The sequence below is a fragment of the Zonotrichia albicollis genome, chromosome 33 (genome assembly GCF_047830755.1).
Source record: "Zonotrichia albicollis isolate bZonAlb1 chromosome 33, bZonAlb1.hap1, whole genome shotgun sequence".
NCBI lineage: Eukaryota > Metazoa > Chordata > Aves > Passeriformes > Passerellidae > Zonotrichia > Zonotrichia albicollis.
In genome coordinates, this window is record NC_133851.1 from 1,435,691 (window position 1) to 1,458,943 (window position 23,253).

The window sequence follows — 23,253 nt, forward strand, 5'->3', positions numbered from 1 at the left end:
GACACCGGGGGACAGCCCTCGATACCAGGGGGACCCCAGGACACCCCAAAGACCCTTCCAGGACCCCCAGAGTGGGGGGGGGGGCTCGGGGACATTGGCAGGGACACCCCAAGAGCCATCTCAGGGAACCTAGGACACCCCCCCCCCAAATCCAACCCCCCCTCAGAACACCCCAAACCCCTCATGGAGACCACCAGGACCCCTCCCCAAATATCCCAGGACACCCCCCAGGCCCTTCACGGGGGTCCCAGGACCCCCCTCAAATCCAATCACCCCTCAGAAACCCCAAACCCTCATAAATACCCCAAACCCCTCCTGGGGACCTCCAAGACCCCTCCCCAAAACCCTCGCTGCCCCCTCAGACCCCTCATAGGGATCCCCAGACCCCCCCCTCAAATCCAACTTCCCCCCCCAGAGACCCCAAATCCCTCTCGGGGACCCCAAACCCCTCACGGACCCCTCCTCAAATCCCTCATCCTTCCCTCCCCTCACAACCCCCAGACCCCCCCCCCCCAGGCCCAGAGACCCCAAACCCCTCACGGAGACCTCCAAGACCCCACCCCAAACCTTCCCCCCACCCCTCCTCCCTTATAAACCCCCTAATGCCCCTCATGGGGTTTCGGGACCCCCCCCAAACCCCCTTTAGACCCTTCCCGACCCCGAGACGCCCCCTTAGAGACCCCAAATCCCTCACGAAGACCTCCAGGACCCCTCCCCAAAACCCTCGCAGCCCCCTCCCCTCACAAACCGCGGACCCCCCCCGCAACCAAACCCGGACCCCTCCTCAGGCCCCTCACGGGGTCCCGGGACCCCACCTCAAACTCAACTTCCCCCTCAGAACCCCAAAATCGCAAAGCCAAATCCCTCACGGGGACCCCAAACCCCTCACGGACCCCTCCCCAAAACCCTCACCGCCCCCTCCCCTCACAACCCCCGGACCCCTCCTCAGGCCCCTCACGGGGGTCCCGCCCCCCAATCCCCCCCTTTAGGCCTTTCCCGCCCCCGGGAGCCCCGCGCGGGTTGGGGGCGGTCCCGGGGGGCCGCGGGGTTTCCGGGGCAGCCCCGCGGGGGTCCCGGAGCCCCCCCAGGCCGCGGGGCCCCCCCGCTCTCACCGTCTCGTCCGTCACATAGGGCGTCGCCATCTTTGCGCGCGCGCCGCGGGGCCGCCCCGGAAGTGACGCAAAGGCGGCGGCGGCGGCGCGGCGCAATCGGGGGCGTGGCCAAAAACATGGAGGCGTGGCCAAATGCGGAATATGGTGATTAGAGGGCGTGGCTATGCACGGAAGTGACATGCTTCATATGGTAATTAGAGGGCGTGGTAATGTAACTATATGGAAATCAGTGGGCGTGGCTACACAATATAGTTTAATAGCATGGAAATTAAGGGCGTGGTTATTCATTTAAATCGAAAGTAGGTGGTGCTAGGGGGCGTGGCCAATGATAGGTATGGAAATAAGAGGCGTGACCAAAATGGATGGCATGACTTTTAATTAGTATGCAAAGTAGAGGGCGTGGTCATTTGTTGATATGGAAATTATGGGTGTGGCCAACATGGAAGCTTGGCCAACTGTGGGATATGTAAATTAGAGGGCGGGGCTAACAGCGGAAATGAGCTTAGTTCACATGGTAATTAGAGGGTGTGGGAATACATCAGTATGGAAATAAGTGGGTGTGGCCATTTCTTATATGTAAATTATATGGAAATTAAGGGACACTGTTGATTATTTAAATAGGAAATGCTGCCAGTAGTAGTTGAGGGGGCGTGGCCATTCATAGATATGCAAATTAGAGGGCACATCCAAAATTAATGACGTGATTTTAATCAATATGCAAACCAGAGGGCATGGTCATTCATTGATATGTAAATTATGGGTTGTGGTCATTAACATATATGGAAATTGGAAGGTGTGGTCAAAATAGAGATTTAATTATTATGAAAATTAGGGGGCGTGGCTATCATTTATATGTAAAGCGCATGGGCGTGGTCACACAAGGGTGTGGCCATTAAAAAATAAAGACATTGGAAGATTTAATCAAAGACATCTTTATTTAACATGTAAATTAGGGGGCGTGGTCGATTTTGGGGGGGGCCGGGTTTCTGGACAGAGGGGTCCTGGAGGAGGGGCTCAGGCTCCCAAAACCCCCCAAAATCCCCCCAAAATTCCCCCATAACCCATCCAGGACCCCCCAAAAATCCACGCAACTCCCCCAAAATCCACCCAAGACCCTCCAAAACCTCCCAGGATCCCCCAGAGCACCCCAAATCCACCCAAGAGCCCCCAAAATCCCCCAGATCACTCAGACATCCCAAAATCCCCCGGATCCCCCAAATTCCCAAAATCCCACCAAAACCACATGGGTCACTCAGAGCCCCTAAAATCCACCTGGATCCCTCGGAGCCCCCTAAAATCCCTCCAGGACCCACAGAGCCACCCAAATCCACCCAAGAGCCCCCCCAAAATCCCCCCAGATCACCTCAGACACTCCCAAAATCCCCCGGATCCCCCCGAAATCCCCAAAATCCCCCCAAAACCTCATGGGTCACCTCAGAGCCCCCTAAAATCCCTCCAGGACCCCTCAGAGCCCCCAAATCCACCCAAGAGCCCCCCCAAAATCCCCCCAGATCACCTCAGACACTCCCAAAATCCCCCGGATCCCCCCAAATTCCCCGAAATCACCTCAAAACCCTCCAGGACCCCTCAGAGCCCCCAAATCCACCCAAGAGCCCCCCAAAATTCCCCCAGATCACCTCAGACACTCCCAAAATCCCCCCGGATCCCCCCAAATTCCCCAAAATCCCCCCAAAACCCTCCTGGGTCCACTCAGAGCCCCCTAAAATCCCTCCTGGATCCCCTCAGAGCCCCCTAAAACCCCTCCAGGACCCCTCAGAGCCCCCCAAATCCACCCAAGAGCCCCCCCAAAATCCCCCCAGATCACCTCAGACACTCCCAAAAATGCCCCAAAATCCCCCCCGGATCCCCCCAAATTCCCCAGAATCCCCCCAAAACCCTCCTGGATCCCCTCAGAGCCCCCTAAAATCCCTCCAGGACCCCTCAGAGCCCCCCAAATCCACTGAAGAGCCCCCCCAAAATCCCCCCAGATCACCTCAGACACTCCCAAAATCCCCCCGGATCCCCCCAAATTCCCCAAAATCACCTCAAAACCCTCCTGGATCCCCTCAGAGCCCCCCAAATCCACCCAAGAGCCCCCAAAATCCCCCAGATCACCTCAGACACTCCCAAAATCCCCCCCGTATCCCCAAAATTCCCCAGAATCCCCCAAAATCACCTCAAAACCCTCCTGGATCCCCTCAGAACCCCCTAAAATCCCTCCAGGACCCTTCAGACCCCCCCAAATCCACCCAAGAGCCCCCCAAAATCCCCCCAGATCACCTCAGACACTCCCAAAATCCCCCCGGATCCCCCCGAATTCCATAAAATCCCCCCAAAACCCTCCTGGATCCCCTCAGAGCCCCCTAAAATCCCTCCAGGACCCCTCAGAGCCCCCCAAATCCACCCAAGAGCCCCCCAAAATCCCCCCAGATCACCTCAGACACTCCCAAAATCCCCCGGATCCCCCCAAATTCCCCAGAATCCCCCCAGAATCCCCCCAAAACCCTCCAGGACCCCTCAGAGCCCCCCAAATCCACCCAAGAGCCCCCCAAAATCCCCCCAGATCACCTCAGACACTCCCCAAAACTGCCCCAAAATTCCTCCAAATTCCCCCAAATCCCCCCAAAACCCTCCTGGATCCCCTCAGAGCCCCCTAAAACCCCTCCAGGACCCCCTCCAAACCCCCCCAGACCCCTCTAAAATCACACAGAGCCAAAGCTTTGGGCGCATCGCAGCTTTAATCCCGGTGCCACCAAGGCCACCACGTCTGTCCCCAGCTCCGGGGGGGTGTTTGGGGTAGGATTTTGGGGCGGGGGTCCCTAAACCGAGCGGGCCCGGAGCAGGGGGCTGCTCTCGCCGCTCGGGGGCGCCCCCAGGGCGCGCTGCAGCAGCCGCCGAACCGCGGGGACATTTGGGGACAGCCACGGCCGCGACCGGCCCGGAGGGGACACCGGGGACAGCGACGGTGACTTGGCTCGTCTGGAGGGGAGGGGGGGGACACGGGGTCACGGCCTTGTTGGGGGTGTCCCCGATGTCCCCAACCCCATTGGAAGTGTCCCAGATGTCCCCAACACCATAATAACTCCATAAAGAGTGTCCCCAACCCCACAGAGTGTCCCCAATCCCACAGAGTGTCCTCAACCCCACAGAAAGTGTCCCCGATGTCCCCAACCCCATAACAACTCCATAAAGAGTGTCCCCAACCCCACAAAGTGTCCCCAAGCCCACAGAAAGTGTCCCCAATGTCCCCAACCCCACAGCGTCATGTCCATGCCATGGAGTGTCCCTGATGTCCTCAATCCCATAAAAAGTGTCCCCAACCCCACAGAGTGTCCCCAACCCCACAGAGAGTGTCCCCGATGTCCCCAACCCCGTAACAACTCCATAAAGAGTGTCCCCAAACAAAAGTGTCCCCAACCCCACAGAGTGTCCCCAACCCCACAGAGAGTGTCCCCGATGTCCCCAACCCCGTAACAACTCCATAAAGAGTGTCCCCAAACCCATAAAGAGTGTCCCCAATGTCCCCAACCCCACGGTGTCACATCCATGCCATGGAGTGTCCCTGATGTCCTCAATCCCATAAAAAGTGCCCCCAACCCCACAGAGTGTCCCCAAACCTATAGGGAGTGTCCCCAACTCCATAGAGAGTGTCCCCAACCCCACAAAGTGTCCCCAACCCCACAGAGTCACCTCCATCCCATAGGGAATGTCCCCAACCTCATAACAACCCCATAAAAAGTGTCCCCAATCCCATAAAAAGTGTCCCCACCCCCACAGAGTGTCCCCAACCCCACAGGGTCACCTCCACCCCATAAAGAGTATCCCCGATGTCCCCAACCCCATAATAACCCCATAAAAAGTGTCCCCAACCCCACAGAGTGTCCCCAAATCTATAGAGAGTGTCCCCAATGTCCCCAACTCCATAAAGAGTGTCCCCAACCCCACGGTGTCACCTCCACCCCATAGGGAGTGTCCCCGATGTCCCCAACCCCATAATAACCCCATAAAAGTGTCCCCAATGTCCCCACAGTGTCACCTCCACCCCCTAATGTCCCCAATGTCTCCGCTGTCCCCAATGTCCCCAACTCCCCCATGTCCCCCAATGTCCTCTCACCCTGCTCCCCTCCATGTGTTCCCAATGTCCCCAATCCCCCCGATGTCCCTGCTGTCCCCGATGTCCCCAATCCTCCACTGTTCCCAATCCCCCCAGTGTCCCCCGATGTCCCCGATCCCCCCGCTGTCCCAAACGTCCCCAGTGTCCCCATTGTCCCCGCTGTCCCCTCACCTGTAGGTGTACGCGGCCGTGCCCAGGGCGGCCGCCACCAGCACGAGTCCCACGAACAGCGTGGTGTGACCGCTGGCCGGGCTGGCTCCTGGGGACAGGGACAGCCCGGTGCCACCAGGGGACCTTGGGGACATCCCGGGACCTTGGGGACATCCCCAGACCCTGCCCCTGTCACCTCTGGTAGGACTGGGACAGCTCAATCCCACCCAGGGGACATTGGGGACATCCCCAGGACCTGTCCTTGTCATCTCCAGCAGAGCAGGGACAGCTCAATCCCACCCAGGGGACATTGGGGACATCCCCGGGACCTGTCCCTGTGTCCTTGTCACCTCCCAGAGCAGGGACAGCCCGGTGCCACCAGGGGGGACCTTGGGACATGGCCGGGACCTGTCCCTGTGTCCCTGTCACCCCCCAGAGCAGGGACAGCCCAGTGCCACCAGGGGACCTTGGGGACATCCCCGGGACCTGTCCCTGTCACCTCTGGTAGGACTGGGACAGCTCAATCCCACCCAGGGGACATTGGGGACATCCCCAGGACCTGTCCTTGTCATCTCCAGCAGAGCAGGGACAGCTCAGCCCCACCCAGGGGACCTTGGGGACATCCCCGGGACCTGTCCCTGTGTCCTTGTCACCTCCCAGAGCAGGGACAGCCCGGTGCCACCAGGGGGGACCTTGGGGACATGGCCGGGACCTGTCCCTGTGTCCCTGTCACCCCCCAGAGCAGGGACAGCTCAGTCCCACCAGGGGACCTTGGGGACATCCCCAGACCTTGCCCCTGTCACCTCTGGTTGGACTGGGACAGCTCAATCCCACCCAGGGGACATTGGGGACATCCCCAAGCCCCAGTGCCACCCTCCTGGAACCAGGAACCGCCCAGCCCCATTCAAGGGACACCAGTGCCTACCCAAGGGACACCCAGGGGACACTGAGGGGACACCCAGGGGACCTCGGGACCCCGTCCCGGTGTCGCACCTCCCACGGCCACGTGCGTGGTGGCCACGGCCAGGTGCCACCTCCTTCAGGCCAAGGACAACCCAACCCCACCCAGGGGACATTGGGGACGTCCCCAAGCCCCAGTGCCACCTCCCAGGACCAGGAACTGCCCAGCCCCACCCAGGGGACATCCTCAAGCCCCTGTGCCACCTCCTCTGGATCAGGGACCAGCCAGTGCCACCCAGAGGACATTGGGGACATCCCAGGACCCTGTGCCACCTCTGACAGAACAGAAACACCCCAGTGCCACCCAGGGGACCTTAGGGACCCTTTTCCCCCTGTCCCTGTCACGTCCCTGGACCAGGAACCACCCAATCCCATTCAGGGGACACCCAGGGGACCTTGGGGACATTCCAGGACCCTGTGCCACGTACTGGGACCAGGAACCACCCATTAAGGGACACCCAGGGCATCTTGGGGACCCTGTCCCCGTGTCCCCGTGTCCCCGCCGCTTCCACCTCCCACGGCCACGCGGGTGGAGGCCACGCCCAGGGACAGCTCTGCCCCTTCCAAGGGACATTGGGGACACCCCCGGGACCTGTCCCCGCCACTTCCCCGGACCCGGAACCACCCAGGGGACACCCAGGGGACATTGGGGACCCCGTCCCAGTGTCGCACCTCCCACGGCCACGCGGGTGGAGGCCACGGCCAGGGACATTGGGGACACCCCCGGGACCTGTCCCCGCCACTTCCCCGGACCCGGAACCACCCAGGGGACACCCAGGGGACCTTGGGGACATTCCAGGACCCTGTGCCACGTACTGGGACCAGGAACCACCCATTAAGGGACACCCAGGGGATCTTGGGGACCCTGTCCCCGTGTCCCCGCCGCTTCCACCTCCCACGGCCACGCGGGTGGTGGCCACGGCCAGGGACATTGGGGACACCCCCGGGACCTGTCCCCGCCACTTCCCCGGACCCGGAACCACCCAGCCCCACCCAGGGGACACCCAGGGGATCTTGGGGACATTGGAGACCTTGGGGACCCCGTCCCAGTGTCGCACCTCCCACGGCCACGCGGGTGGAGGCCACGCCCAGGGACAGCTCTGCCCCTTCCAAGGGACATTGGGGACACCCCCGGGACCTGTCCCCGCCACTTCCCCGGACCCGGAACCACCCAATCCCACCCAGGGGACACCCAGGGGACATTGGGGACATTCCAGGACCCTGTGCCACGTACTGGGACCAGGAATCACCCATTAAGGGACACCCAGGGCATCTTGGGGACCCTGTCCCCGTGTCCCCGCCGCTTCCACCTCCCACGGCCACGCGGGTGGAGGCCACGGCCAGGGACATTGGGGACACCCCCGGGACCTGTCCCCGCCACTTCCCCGGACCCGGAACCACCCAGGGGACACCCAGGGGACCTTGGGGACCCCGTCCCGGTGTCGCACCTCCCACGGCCACGCGTGTCGTGGCCACGGCCAGCCCGTTGCCGTTGGCCAGGGACACGTTGAGGCAGAAGAGGCCGCTGCGGTTGAAGTCCTGGCGCAGCACGAGCTCGCAGCCCGGCGGCGACGGCGACACCGGCGAGCACGACTCGGCCTCGGCCGTGCGGCACTCGGGGTCCGCCACCACCGTGCACACCTCCGACGGCACCCTGGGGGGCGGTTTGGGGGATTTTGGGTCATTTTCGGGGATTTTGGGGGATTTGGGGTCGTTTTTGGGAGCGGTTTTGGGGGGTTTAGGGGCAGTTTTGGGGGAAATTTGGAATAATTTTGGGGATTCGAGGCCATTTTCAGGCCATTTCTGGTGGTTTCAGGTCCGTTTTGGGGGCCATTTGGGGATAATTTTGGAGATTTGGGATAATTTCGAGCACGACTCGGCCTCGGCCGTGCGGCACTCGGGGTCCGCCACCACCGTGCACACCTCCGACGGCACCCTGGGCGTCGGTTTTGGGGATTTTGGGTCATTTTTGGGGATTTTGGGGGATTTGGGGTCGTTTTTGGGAGCGCTTTTGGGAGCGTTTTGGGGGGTTTAGGGGCAGTTTTGGGGGAACTTGGAATAATTTTGGGGATTTAGGGCCATTTTCAGGCCATTTCTGGTGGTTTCAGGTCCGTTTTGGGGCCATTTAGGGGGATTTGGGGTCATTTTTGGGACCGTTTTTGGGGCATTTGGGGTCATTTCAGGGACCGTGTTTGGGGGCCATTTTGGGAGCAGATTTGGGGGATTTTCAGACCGTTTTGAGGGGGGTTTGGGATCATTTTGGGTATTTGTAGCTGTTTTGAGGGGGTTTAGGGTCGTTATTGAGGATTTGGAGCCGTTTTGGGGGCCATTTGGGGATAATTTTGGAGATTTGGGATAATTTCGAGCACGACTCGGCTTCGGCCGTGCGGCACTCGGGGTCCGCCACCACCGTGCACACCTCCGACGGCACCCTGGGCGTCGGTTTGGGGGATTTTGGGTCATTTTCGGGGATTTCGGGTCGTTTTTGGGAGCGTTTTTAGGGAGTTTAGGGGCAGTTTTGGGGGGTTTTGGGGCAGTTTTTGGAGGAATTTGGAATAATTTTGGGGATTCGGGGCCATTTTCAGGCCATTTCTGGTGGTTTCAGGTCCGTTTTGGGGGATTTAGGGTCATTTTTGGGGCCGTTTTGGGGCCATTTAGGGGGATTTGGGGTCATTTTTGGGACCATTTCTTGGGCTTTGGGGGCAGTTTTTGGGGGGATTTGGGGCCATTTTCGGGCCATTTCTGGCGGTTTCAGGTCCGTTTTGGGGGATTTAGGGTCATTTTTGGGACCGTTTTTGGGGGCAGTTTTTGGGGGGGATTTGGGGTCATTTTTGGGACCGTTTTGGGGGATTTGGGGTCACTTATGGGACCATTTCTTGGGCTTTGGGGGCAGTTTTAGGGGGGATTTGGGGCCATTTTCGGGCCATTTCTGGTGGTTTTGGGTCCGTTTTGGGGGATTTGGGGTCACTTTCGGGACCGTTTTTGGGGGGATTTGGGGTCATTTTTGGGACCGTTTTTGCGGGTTTGGGGGCAGTTTTGGGGGGCATTTGGGGTCATTTTTGGGACTGTTTTGGGGGGATTTGGGGCCATTTTCAGGCCATTTCTGATGGTTTCAAGTCCATTTTGGGGGATTTGGGGTCACTTTTGGGACCGTTTTTGAGGGGTTTGGGGTCATTTTTGCGGGGATTTGGGACCATTTTGAGGCTTTGGGGGGTTTCGGGGACCCTTTTGGGCGCTGTCCCCTCCGCTGTCCCCTCTGTCCCCGCTCACCCGCCCTCGCACGTCACCGTCAGCTCCACGCTGCTGCCGCCGCCGCCCTCGGGCACCACCTGCACGATGGCCACGCTCTCGATGCCCTCTGGGGAGGGGGACAGGGGGGTCAGCAGGGTGGGGACCCCCGGTTGGACCCCCCAGAGACCCCCGGGGACCCCCAGGGACCCCAGACTCACGGACAATGTCCAGCTGGGTGGCGAAGGTGCCGTAGCGGTACAGGACACAGGGCACGTCCCCAACCGGCGCCTGGCGCTTGACCAGTGCCAGGGGCTGGGCTGTGGTGCCAGATGTGGCTCCAGATGTGGCTCCAGATGTGGCTCCAGATGTGGCAGCCGCCAGGGACACAGCGGTGGCTCCCACGGTGGCATCTGCGGTGACAGCGAGCGTGGCCGCGGCGGTGGCATCGAGGGCTGATCCAGCTGTGGCCGATCCAGATGTGGCCGATCCAGCTGTGGCAGCAGCTGTGACATCACTTGCACCTCCGTCTGTCGCCGCATCTGCAGGGACACACGGGAAACGCTGGGGCGGGGACAAGGGGACAGCGGAACCCTTGGGGACATCCTCGATGTGTCCCCATCCCCGGCCTTGGGGACAATTCCCGATGTGTCCCCACCCCCGGCCTTGGGGACGTCCCCGAAGTGTCCCCACCCCCGGCCTTGGGGACAATTCCCGATGTGTCCCCACCCCCGGCCTTGGGGACGTCCCCGATGTGTCCCCACTCCGACCTTGGGGACATCTCTGCCCTTGGGGACATCCCCGATGTTGTGTCCCCACCCCGACCTTGGGGACAATTCCCGATGTGTCCCCACCCCCGGCCTTGGGGACATCCCCGACGTGTCCCCACCCCGGCCTTGGGGACAATTCCCGACGTGTCCCCACCCCCGGCCTTGGGGACGTCCCCGAAGTGTCCCCACCCCCGGCCTTGGGGACAATCCCCGACGTGTCCCCACCCCTGGGCAGGGCCAGCACCCACCTGCAGCCGCTGTCGCTTCCACCGAGGGGACAGAGGGGACAGAGGTGGCCCCGGGCGCGGTGGCGACAGCGGGGGACGCGGAGGAGGCGACAGGAGCGGCGCTGGCGGTGACAGCGGGCACCGAGAGCTCGGTGGCGGCGGGGTCGGTGACAACGGGATCGGTGACAACAGGGACAGCGGGCTCAGTGACAATGGGGACAGAGGGATCGGTGACAGAGGGGTCGGTGACAACGGGGACAGCGGGATCGGTGACAGCCGGGTCCGACGGTTCCACAGCCGAGCCCCCCGTGGGCTCCACCGGCTCCCCGGAGGCTGCGGGGGCTGCGGGGGAAAAGGGGCTGGGGTCACCTGGGGACCCTCAAATCCGGGCTGGGGTCACCTGGGGACCCCTCAAATCCGGGCTGGGATCACCTGGGGACTCCCAAATCCGGGCTGGGGTCACCTGGGGACTCCCAAATCTGGGCTGGGGTCACCCGGGGACCCTCAAATCCGGGCTGGATTGGAGAGTAGGGGGACACTGGTGACACACACTATGGATTGTGGTGGCTCTGGGGGGCTTGGGGACACTGGTGACACACACTATGGATTGTGGTGGCTCTGGGAGGCTTGGGGACATTGGTGACACCCACTATGGATTGTGGTGGCTCCAGAGGGTTTGGGGACATTGGTGACACAGACTATGGATTGTGGTGGCTCTGGGGGGTTTGGGGACACTGGTGACACACCATGGATTGTGGTGGCTCTGGGGGGTTTGGGGACACTGGTGACACACACCATGGATTGTGGTGGCTCTGGAGGTTTGGGGACACTGGTGACACACACCATGGATTGTGGTGGCTCTGGGGGGTTTGGCGACACCAGTGCCACAAACCACCCACTGTGACAACCCCAGCCTGTCCCCCACCCCACGGTGACACCGACCCCACCCTATCCCCCATCCCCTTACCCGTGCTCTGTCCCCCCGAGGCGGGGGTGGCCGTGGTGGCCGCGGGCTCGGTGCCACCTCCGGTGGTGGCCGCGGGCTCGGTGCCACCGCCGGTGGTGACGGCGGGGGCCGTGCTGGGCCCGCAGGGGCTGAGCGGGATGGCGGCCTGCAGCACCAGGCGCGGCGAGAAGGTGCCGATGTCGCGATAGGTGTGGGTGACGGTGGCGCTGCGCGTGATGAGGGTCCCGCTCTGGTCGCCGAAGTCCCACGAGAAGGACACGTCGGCGTGGCGCAGGTACCGGCTCGGGTCGTGCAGCCGCACCGCGAACGCCACCGCGCGGTTCCGCACGAAGGCACCGCCACCGCCGGGCACCGGCACCGCCGCGTCCGGGAGCTGCGACACCGCCACCGAGAGCGGGACCTGGTCTGGGGACAGCGTGGGGACAGCGTGAGGGGGGGGGAACAGAGAGGGGACAGCGTGGGGGGGGGAACAGCGTGGGGACAGCGTGAGGGGGCACAGCAAGGGGACACGGTGAGGGTGGGGACAGCGAGGGGGCAAGGTGAGGGTATGGGGACAGTTGGGGACAGCGAGGGGACAGCGTGAAGGGGGGGCGACAGTGGAGGGACAGCGAGGGGACACGGTGAGGGTATGGGGACAGTTGGGGACAGCCCAGGGACATAGTGAGGGTGGGGGGACAGCGAGGGGACAGCGTGGGGACACGGTGAGGGTGGGGACAGATGGGGACATGGTGAGGGTATGGGGACAGTTGGGGACAGCCCAGGGACATAGTGAGGGTGGGGGGACAGCGTGAGGGGGGGGCAACAGTGGAGGGACAGCGAGGGGACAGAGCGGGGACAGTGTGAAGGTGAGAGGACAGTTGGGGACAGCAAGGGGACACGGTGAGGGTGGGGGACAGTTGGGGACATGGTGAGGGTATGGGGACAGTTGGGGACAGCGAGGGGACAGCAAGGGGACACGGTGAGGGTGGGGCCAGTGAGGGGACACAGTGAGGGTATGGGGACAGTTGGGGACAGTGGAGGGACAGTGTGGGAACACGGTGAGGGTGGGGACAGCGAGGGGACAGCGTGGTGAGAATAGGGGGACAGTGCAGGGATAGCGAGGGGACAAGGTGAAGGTGTGGGGACAGCGCAGGGACAATGTGGGGACATAGTGAGGGTAGGGGGACAGCGTGGGGACAGTGTCACAGTCCTGAAACCTAGTGCCACTCACACCCAGTGTCACCCACACCCAATGTCACCTGCACCCAGTGTCACCTGCACCCCTTCACCCACCACTCCCACCCCAAATCCCCCCCATTTCCCACCCCAAATCCCCCCACCCTGTGCCCCCCCGTCACCCATCCCGTGCCCCCCCGGTGTCCCGTTGTCACCCCCCCGGTGTCCCCCGGCTGTCACCCACCGGTGACACTGAACTGGCTGCTGCCGTGGCCGATGGGGACGAATTTCTGCCGTCCCCGGGCGTGGTACACGGTGACCTCCATGGTGTAGGAGCCGAGTGCCACCCCCTGGGTGTCCACGGTGAGCTGGGACACCGGCCCGTCCAGCACCTGCCAGTACCGCCCTGGGGACAGTGGGGACAATGGGGACAATGGGGACAGTGCCACCACCGTGGGGACATCCTGCCCAGCACCTGCCAGTACCGCCCTGGGGACAGCGGGGACAATGGGGACAGTGGGGACAGTGCCATGGTGAGCTGGGACACCGGCCCGTCCAGCACCTGCCAGTACCGCCCTGGGGACAGCGGGGACAATGGGGACAATGGGGACAATGGGGACAATGGGGACAGTGCCACCACAATGGGGACAGTGCCACCACCATGGGGACATCCTGCCCAGCACCTGCCAGTACCGCCCTGGGGACAGTGGGGACAATGGGGACAATGGGGACAATGGGGACAGTGCCACCATAGTGGGGACAGTGCCACCGTGAGCTGGGACACCGGCCCATCCAGCACCTGCCAGTACCGCCCTGGGGACAGTGGGGACAATGGGGACAATGGGGACAATGGGGACAGTGCCACCACCATGGGGACAGTGCCACCATAGTGGGGACATCCCACCCAGCACCTGCCAGTACCGCCCTGGGGACAGCGGGGACAGTGGGGACAGTGGGGACAATGGGGACAGTGCCACCACCGTGGGGACAGTGCCACCATCAGGACAGTGCCATCACAGCAGGAACAGTGTCACCACAATGGGGACAGTGCCACCATGGTGGGCTCAGTGCCACCACAGCAGGATCAGTGCCACCAAAATGGTGTCATTGTCACCACAGCATTGTCAGTGCTGTCACACAAAGTCAGTGCCACCACAGTGCTGTCAGTGCCACCACAGCAGTGCCAGTGCCACCATGGCAGGCTCAGTGCCACCACACGAAGTCAGTGTCACCACAGTGGGCTCAGTGCCACCGCAGTGCTGTCAATGTCACCTCAGGGGGTCAGTGCCACCCCGGGGACAGCGGTGGCACCCTGGGGACAGTGGTGCCACCGCAATGCTGTCAGTGCCACCTCAGGGGGTCAGTGCCACCTCAGGGGGTCAGTGCTACCCTGGGGACAGCAGTGCCATCCTGGTGACAGCAGTGCCACCCTGGGGACAGCGGTGCCACCAGAGGGATTTGGTGCCGCCCCAGGAACAGCAGTGCCACCTTGGGGACAGCAGTGCCACCACAATGCTGTCAGTGCCACCTCAGGGGGTCAGTGCCACCCTGGGGACAGCGGTGCCACCCCGGGGACAACGGTGCCACCTCACTCACCCCAGGTCCACCAGACGTAGACGAATTTCCCGCGCCGGCCCCGGGGCAGGGGGCTCCCGTCCGGGAAGGTGCCGGTGGCGTCCGGCTGCTCCGGGAACACCGGGTCCCCCTGTGCCACCTGCGTGCCTGTGGGGACAGCGGGGACATTGGGGACACCGTGGGGACACACGGGATAAAGGGGACACCGGGGTTTGGGGAGTTTGGGGTGGTTTCAGGTGATTTAAGGGTAGTTTTGGGGTTGTTTCAGGGGGGTTTTGGAGGTTTAAGGGGTTTTGGGAGGTTTCAGGGTGGTTTGGGGTTGGTTTGAGTTGGTTTTAGGATGGTTTTGGGCAGTTTCAGGGTGGTTTTGGGGTTAGTTTTGGGTTGTTTCAGGGTAGTTTGGGATGGTTTTGGGGTAGTTTTAGGGCGGGTTTTGGGTGGTTTGGGGTGGTTTTGGGGTTGGTTTGGGATGTTTTGGGGATGGTTTCAGGGTGGTTTTGGGGTAGTTTTGGGTTGGTTTGGGGTTGTTTCAGGGTGGTTTTGGGGTAGTTTTGGGTTGGTTTGGGGTTGTTTCAGGGTGGTTTGTGGTTGGTTTGAGTTGGTTTCAGGATGGTTTGGGGTAATTTTGGGATGGCTTTTGAGTTAGTTTTGGGGCTGTTTCAGGGTGGTTTTTGGGTTAGTTATGGGTTGTTTCAGGGTGGTTTCTGGGTGGTTTTAGGGTTGTCTCAGAGTGGTTTCAGGGGGGTTTCAGGGTGGTTTTTGGGTTAGTTATGGGCAGTTTCAGGGTGGTTTCTGGGGTAGTTTCAGGCTGGTTTTTGGGGTTGTTTCAGGGTGGTTTCAGGGTGGTTTCAGGGTGGTTTTTGGGGTTGTTTCAGGGTGGTTTCAGGGCTGTTTCAGGGTGGTTTCAGGGTGGTTTTTGGGTTAGTTATGGGTTGTTTCAGGGTTGTTTTTGGGGTAGTTTCAGGCTGGTTTTTGGGGTAGTTTCAGGCTGGTTTCAGGGGTTGTTTCAGGGTAGTTTCAGGGTGGTTTTTGGGGTTGTTTCAGGGTTGTTTTTGGGGTTGTTTCAGGGTGGTTTTTGGGGTTGTTTCAGGGTGGTTTCAGGGTTGTTTCAGGGTGGTTTCCGGGCTGTTTCAGGGTGGTTTTTGGGTTAGTTACGGGTTGTTTCAGGGTTGTTTTTGGGTAGTCTCAGGCTGGTTTTAGGGGTTGTTTCAGGGTTGTTTCAGGGTGGTTTCAGGGTTGTTTTAGGGTTGTTTCAGGGTGGTTTTTGGGGTTGTTTCAGGGTGGTTTCAGGGTTGTTTCAGGGTGGTTTCAGGGTTGTTTCAGGGTGGTTTTTGGGGTAGTTTCAGGGTGGTTTCAGGGTTGTTTCAGGGTGGTTTCAGGGTTGTTTCAGGGTGGTTTTTGGGGCAGTTTCAGGGTGGTTTTAGGGGTAGTTTCAGGGTGGTTTTTGGGGTTGTTTCAGGGTGGTTTCAGGGTGGTTTTAGGGTTGTTTCAGGGTGGTTTTTGGGTTAGTTATGGGTTGTTTCAGGGTTGTTTTTGGGGTAGTCTCAGGCTGGTTTTAGGGGTTGTTTCAGGGTAGTTTCAGGGTGGTTTTTGGGGTAGTTTCAGGGTGGTTTTTGGGGTTGTTTCAGGCTGGTTTTTGGGGTAGTTTCAGGCTGGTTTTAGGGTTGTTTCAGGCTGGTTTTTGGGGTAGTTTCAGGGTGGTTTTAGGGTAGTTTCAGGCTGGTTTTTGGGGTTGTTTCAGGGTGGTTTTAGGGGTTGTTTCTGGGTGGTTTCAGGGTTGTTTCAGGGTGGTTTTTGGGGTAGTTTCAGGGTGGTTTTTGGGGTTGTTTCAGGGTGGTTTTTGGGGCAGTTTCAGGGTGGTTTTAGGGTTGTTTCAGGGTGGTTTTCGGGGTAGTTTCAGGGTGGTTTCAGGGTGGTTTTTGAGGTTGTTTCAGGGTGGTTTTTGGGTTGTTTCAGGGTGGTTTCAGGGTTGTTTTAGGGTGATTTTTGGGGTAGTTTCCGGGTGTTTCGGGGCTCCCAGACCGTTGACGGTGCAGTTCTGCCCCCAGACCACGCGGCCGTCGGGCAGTGCCCGCTGGGTGCCCGGCAGGCGCAGCGCGATGGAGAACGTGGCCTGGGCGCCCGCCAGCGTCGGCGCGTCGTTGCTGATGTCGAAGGTGACATCGCCACCTGCGAGGGGACAATGGGAGAGGGGTCAGTGACACAGCCAGCCCGGGTAGGTGACATTGCCACCTGTGCAAGGACAACAGAGGGGATGGGTCAGTGACACGGCCAGACCCCCCCAGTGACAGGGCCAGGCCAGGGAGGGTGACAGGGTCATTGTGGGTGGGTGACAGAGCCAGCCCAGGTAGGTGACATTGCCACCTGCGAGGGGACAATGGCAGGGGGGTCAGTGACACAGCCAGCCCGGGTAGGTGACATCGCCACCTGCACGGGGAAAACAGCAGGGAGGGGTCAGTGACAGAGCCAGGCCTCCCTGGTGACATGGCCACCCCGGGTGGGTGGCACAGCCAACCCAGCTAGGTGACATCGCCACCTATGCAGGGACAGCATCCAGGGGGGTGTCAATGGCAGGGCCAGCCCAGGTGGGTGACACGGCCAGGCCAGGGAGGTGACACGGTCACCGTGGGTGGGTGACACGGCCAGCCTGTGTCGGGGACACCATTGGGGTGGGGCTCAGTGACATGGCCAGACCCCCCTGGTGACAGGGCCACCCCGGGTGGGTGGCACAGCCAACCCAGCTAGGTGACATCGCCACCTATGCAGGGACAGCATCCAGGGGGGTGTCAATGGCAGGGCCAGCCCAGGTGGGTGACACGGTCACCATGGGTGGGTGACACAGCCTGGACCCTCCCAGGAACAGAACCAGCCCTGGAGGGTGACACGGCTGGTCCGGGTAGGTGACACGGTCACTGTGGGCAGGTGACACAGCCAGATCCCTCTGGTGACATGGCCAGCCCAGGTGGGTGATACGGCCCGGGTGGGTGACACAGCCAGCCTGCGTAGGTGACATCACCACCTGCTTGGGGACATCATCGGGGTGGGGCTCGGTGACATGGCCGGACCCCACCAGGGACATGACCAGCCCAGGTAGGTGACATGGCCAGTAGATGTCACCCTGGGTAGGTGACACGGCTGTCCCAGGTAGGTGACACGGTCACCATGGATGGGTGACACGGTCACCCCAGGCAGGTGACACAGCCACCCTGGGTAGGTGACAGGGTTACCATGGATGGGTGACACGGTCATCCTGGGCGGGTGACACGGTCACCATGGGTGGGTGACACGGCTGTTGCAGGTAGGTGACACGGTCACCATGGGTGGGTGACCCGGCCTCGGGGGTGGCATGGCCAGCCCTGGTGGGTGACACGGCCACCCCGGGCAGGTGACAGGGTCACCCTGGGTGGGTGACACGGTGTCCTGGGTTGACTATATGATAGACAATTGGGGATAAAAGCATCATATAGTCAACCCAGGACACATGGCCACCCTGGGCAGGTGACGCGGCCACCATGGGTAGGTGACACGGCTGTCCCAGGTAGGTGACATGGTCACCATGGGTGGGTGACACGGTCACAGTGGGCGGGTGACCCAGCCCCGGGGGTGGCATGGCCAGCCCTGGTGGGTGACACGGCCACCCCGGGCAGGTGACAGGGTCACCATGGGTGGGTGACACGGCCACCATGAGTAGGTGACACGGCCACCATGAGTAGGTGACATGGTCACCATGGGTAGGTGACACGGCTGTTCCAGGTAGGTGACACGGTCACCATGGATAGGTGACACGGTCACCATGGGTGGGTGACACGGCCACCCTGGGCGGGTGACCCGGCCCCGGGGGTGGCATGGCCAGCCCAGGTGGGTGACACGGTCACCCCGGGCAGGTGACCCGGCCCCGGGGGTGGCACTCACCTGTCCAGCAGTCGCGGCGGTCGCGCTGCCAGGGCGGGTACAGCGCCGAGTCCCAGGCCCCGAACGGCCCCGGCCGGCCCTGCCCGCCCCAGGCCGGGCCCCGCCCGCGGCTGCGGCCCCGCCCGGCGGCTCCTGCGGGGACAGCGACGGCGACACCCGCTCAGCGACAGCGCCACACGTGGCACCGCTTCCGGGGGGCTCTCGGCTCCCACATGTCCCCCATGTCCCTCATTCTCGGGGGTTGTCATGTCCCCCCCCGTGTCCCCATTTTCGGAGGTTTTTCGTGTCCCCCATGTCCCCCATTTTCAGCGGCTGTCATGTCCCCAACTCTCAGTGGTGAGGTCCCCAATGTCCCCCACTCCCAGGACACTGCCACATCCCCCATGTCCCCCATTTCTCCACTGCCAGGCCCCACAATGTCCCCGAGTCTCAGGGGTCAGTGAGGTCCCCAATGTCCCCAATGTCCCCCACTTCCAGGACATTTCCAGGTCCGCAATGTCCCCAAGTCTCAGGTGTCAGTGGTGAGGTCCCCAATGTCCCCCATGTCCCTCACTCCCAGGACATTGCCAGGTCCTCCCATGTCCCCAATGTCCCCAACATGGAGGGGTCTGACAAGGCCCCCTTGTCCCTCACTTTCAGGACACTCCCAGGTCCCCACAATGTCCCCAACTCCCAGGGGCCAGTGAGGTCCCCAATGTCCCCCACTCTCAGGACACTGCCAGGTCCCCTGTGTCCCCAATTCTTGGGAGTTTGACAAGTCCCCAATGTCCCCCATGTCCCCAAGTCCCAGGTGTCACTGAGGTCCCCAACGTCCCCAATGTCCCCCATTCCCAGGACACTCCCAGGACACTGCCACATCCCCCATGTCCCCAACTCTTGGTGGTCACTGAGGTCCCCAATGTCCCCCATGTCCCTCACTCCCAGGACATTGCCAGGTCCCCCCATGTCCCCGATGTCCCCAACCTGCAGGGGTCTGACAAGGCCCCCTTGTCCCTCACTTTCAGGACACTGCCAGGTCCCCAATGTCCCCAAATCCCAGGTGTCACTGAGGTCCCCAATGTCCCCCATTCCCAGGACACTCCCAAGACACTGCCAGTCTCCCCATGTCCCCAGCTCTCAGGTGTCACTGAGGTCCCCAATGTCCCCAATGTCCCCAGCTCTCGGTGCTCAGTGAGGTCCCCAATGTCCCCCACTCTCAGGACACTGCCAGGTCCCCTGTGTCCTCAATTCTTGGGAGTTTGACAAGTCCCCAGTGTCCCCCATGTCCCCAAGTCCCAGGGTCACTGAGGTCCCCAATGTCCCCCACTCTCAGGACACTGCCAGGTCCCCTGTGTCCCCAATTCTTGGGAGTTTGACAAGTCCCCCATGTCCCCCATGTCCCCAAGTCCCAGGGGTCACTGAGGTCCCCAATGTCCCCAGTATGCCCCACTCCCAGGACACTCCCAGGTCCTCCATGTCCCCCACTCATGAGGGTCAGTGAGGTCCCCAATGTCCCCAATGTCCCCCACTCCCAGGACATTGCCAGGTCCCCCCATGTCCCCAACTCTCAGGGGTCTGGAAAGTCCTCATTGTCCCCCCATGTCCCCAACTCTCAGTGGTCAATGAGGTCTCCAATGTCCCCCATGTCCCTCACTCCCAGGACATTGCCAGGTCCCCCCATGTCCCCGATGTCCCCAACTTGCAAGGGTCCCTCACTTTCAGGACACTCCAGGCCCCACAATGTCCCCAAGACCCAGGGGTCACTGAGGTCCCCAATGTCCCCAATGTCCCCAGCTCTCGGTGCTCAGTGAGGTCCCCAATGTCCCCAACTCTCAGGTGTCACTGAGGTCCCCAAGGTCCCCAATGTCCCCAGCTCTCGGTGCTCACTGAGGTCCCCAATGTCCCCCACTCTCAGGACACTGCCAGGTCCCCTGTGTCCCCAATTCTTGGGAGTTTGACAAGTCCCCATTGTCCCCCATGTCCCCAAGTCCCAGGTGTCACTGAGGTCCCCAACGTCCCCAGTGTCCCCCATTCCCAGGACACTCCCAAGACACTGCCATGTTCCCAGTGTCCCCAAGTCTCAGGTGTCACTGAGGTCCCCAATGTCCCCGATGTCCCCAACATGGAGGGGTCTGACAAGGTCCCCTTGTCCCTCACTTTCAGGACACTCCCAGGTCCCCACAATGTCCCCAACTCCCAGGGGTCAGTGAGGTCCCCAATGTCCCCAATGTCCCCCACTCTCAGGACACTGCCAGGTCCCCTGTGTCCCCAATTCTTGGGAGTTTGACAAGTCCCCAGTGTCCCCCATGTCCCCAACTCTCAGGTGTCACTGAGGTCCCCAATGTCCCCAATGTCCCCCCAACATGACCCAGGTGTCTCCCCTTTGCCGGGGTCTGCCCCCCCCCACCCTGGGGTGTCCCCCCGACCCTGGGGGGACCCGGGGGGGACCCGGGGGGGGCTCGGGGCCCTCGTGACGGAGCTCGGGCCGAGGCACGCGCGGCCAAAGCCGTCACGTGGCCCCAAAGCCGCTGCATGTGACGCTCAGCTGAGCCGGGCCGGGCCGGGCCGGGACGGGACGGGGACACCCCGGCCTGGGGGGGCTGCAGGGTCACCCCAGTGTTGGGGGGCTGCAAAGTCCCCTGTGACCCCCCCCCAGCGTTGGACCCCAAATCCACCCCCAGAGACCCCAAAATCACCCCCCAGAGACCCCAAAATCCACCCCAAAATCACCACCAGAGACTCCAAATCCACCCCAAAATCACCCCCAGAAACCCCAAATCCACCCCCAGAGACTCCAAATCCACACCGAGACCCCAAAATCCACCCCCAGGGACCCCAAATCCACCCCTAGAGACCCCAAAATCCACCCCAAAATCACCCCCAGAGACCCCAAAATCCACCCCAAAATCACCCCCAGAAACCCCAAATCCACCCCGAGACCCCAAAATCCACCCCTAGAGACCCCAAAATCACCCCCAGAGACCCCAAAATCTCCCCCAGAGACCCCAAACCCACCCCCAGAGACCCCAAAATCACCCCAGAGACCCCAAAATCACCCCCAGATACCCCAAAATCCACCCCCAGAGACCCCAAAATCTCCCCCAGAGACCCCAAAACCACTCCCGGGAACCCCAAAATCCACCCCTAGAGACGCCAAAACCACCCCCAAATGGGAATATCGGGGTTCAACCCAGCTTCGTGAAGGATCTCCCTTTAAGAGAGGGCTCTGCACCCCAAAACCCTAATAAGATGGAACTCTTGACACCCCCTGCACCCCAAAAAAACCCAATTTATGCCTCTAACCTGAACCCAAAACCATCCCAAAGGGGGAATATTGGGGTACAACCCAACCCCATGAAGGATTTCCCTTTCAGGGTGGGCTCTGCACCCCAAAACTCCACAGGATGAAGCTCTCACCCTCCAAAAAAAGCCATTTATGCCTCTAACTCGAACCCCAAATGCGGATTATCGGGGTACAACCCAACTGTGTGAAGGATTTCCCTTTCAGGGTGGGCTCTGCACCCCAAAACCCCAAAAGATGGAACTCTGGACTCCTGCCACCCCAAAAAACCCCAATTTATGCCTCTAACTCGAACCCCAAACCAGCCCCAGGGACCCCAAAACCACTTCTAGAGACCCCACAACCACCCCAGAGGGGAATTATTGGGGTGCGACTCAGCTCCATGAAGGATTTCCCTTTCAGGGTAGGCTCTGCACCCCAAAACCCCACAGGATGAAGCTCTGACCCTCCAAAAAAAGCCATTTATGCCTCTAACTCGAACCCCAAATGCGGATTATCGGGGTACAACCCAACTCTATGAAGGATTTCCCTTTCAGGGTGGGCTCTGCACCCCAAAACTCCCAAAAGATGGAACTCTGGACTCCCGCCACCCCAAAAAAAACCCCATTTATGCCTCTAACCCAAACCCCAAACCAGCCCCAAGGACCCCAAAACCACTTCTAGAGACCCCACAACCACCCCAAATGGGGATTATTGGGGTACAACCCAACTCTATGAAGGATTTCCCTTTCAGGTGGGCTCTGCACCCCAAAACCCCAAAGGATGACGCCCTCCACACCCCAAAAAAACCCATTTATGCCACCAACCTTAACTCAAAACCACACCCAGAGGGGAAATACTGGGGTGCAACTCAACTCCATGAAGGATTTCCCTTTCAGGGTGGGCTCTGCACCCCAAAACCCCACAGGATAAAGCTCTGATCCTCCAAAAAAAGCTATTTATGCCTCTAACCCGAACCCCAAATGGGGATTATCGGGGTACAACCCAACTCTATGAAGGATTTCCCTTTCAGGGTGGGCTCTGCACCCCAAAACCCCACAGGATGAAGCCCCCCCACCCCCCAAAAATCCCAACTTACTGCTCTGAGCCTCAGCCAGGACGAGGAGCGCCCCCAGCACCGCGATGGCCCCGAGCCCCCTCATGGTCCCCGCTCGCGTCGCGCTCCTCGCTCGGCTCGGCCGGGGCAGAGGCGCCGGCAGCGGCGGCAGCGCCGCAAAAAGGGGGTGCTCATTTGCATAACCCCGCCCATAGGCCCCAAATGAGGTGTTTATTTGCATAACCCCGCCCACAGCTCTCCCCAATGGGGTGTCATTTGCATAACACCGCCCACAAAGAGGGGGGGCGCTCAGGGGACGCCCCAACCCACGTGGGGCCACGTGCGGGGGAGGGAGTGGGGGGACATGGGGGGACATGGGGACCCCCCCAGAGTTTTGGGGGGACATGGGGAGCCCCTTCCCCACCATTTTGGGGGTTTGGGAGGGGGGACATCGGGACCGTTTGGGGTTTTGGGGGGGACATGGGGACCCCCCACACACAGTTATGGGGGTCAGGGGGGACATGGGAACCCCCCCCAGAGTTTTGGGGGGACATGGGCAGCCCCTTCCCCACCATTTTGGGGGTTTGGGGGGGACATCGTGACCGTTTTGGGGGTCTAGGGGGGACATGGGGACCCCCCCCCCCCAGTCCGGTGAGGGGGTTTGGGATTTGGGGGAGACATGGGGACCCCCCCACACACAGCTATGGGGGACATGGGGACCCCCCCCAGAGTTTTGGGGGGACATAGGGAGCCCCTTCCCCACCATT

General features: G+C 61.2%; 1 protein-coding gene across 3 annotated transcripts; it reads right to left on the reverse strand.

The window, feature by feature from the left end:
- Positions 1–3,819: 3,819 nt before the first annotated feature.
- PMEL (premelanosome protein) lies at positions 3,820–22,692 on the reverse strand. Of its 3 annotated transcripts, none has more exons than XM_074530810.1 (12): positions 22,529–22,692; positions 18,171–18,302; positions 16,281–16,427; positions 14,280–14,405; positions 12,928–13,089; positions 11,529–11,933; positions 10,583–10,894; positions 9,786–10,106; positions 9,607–9,694; positions 7,785–7,990; positions 5,398–5,485; positions 3,820–4,091 (listed from the first exon to the last, which is right to left on the reverse strand). In XM_074530810.1, exons 1-12 carry the CDS (start codon positions 22,590–22,592, stop codon positions 3,932–3,934), a joined length of 2,211 nt encoding a protein of 736 aa, XP_074386911.1. In that variant the 5' UTR covers positions 22,593–22,692; the 3' UTR covers positions 3,820–3,931. The 3 variants fall into 3 exon arrangements, with proteins under 3 accessions (XP_074386911.1, XP_074386910.1, XP_074386912.1); XM_074530809.1 differs by having other exon boundaries at positions 3,821–4,091; positions 10,583–10,903; positions 22,529–22,691; XM_074530811.1 differs by lacking the exons at positions 3,820–4,091; positions 5,398–5,485; positions 7,785–7,990 and adding an exon at positions 8,542–8,768 and having other exon boundaries at positions 10,583–10,903.
- Positions 22,693–23,253: the final 561 nt, after the last annotated feature.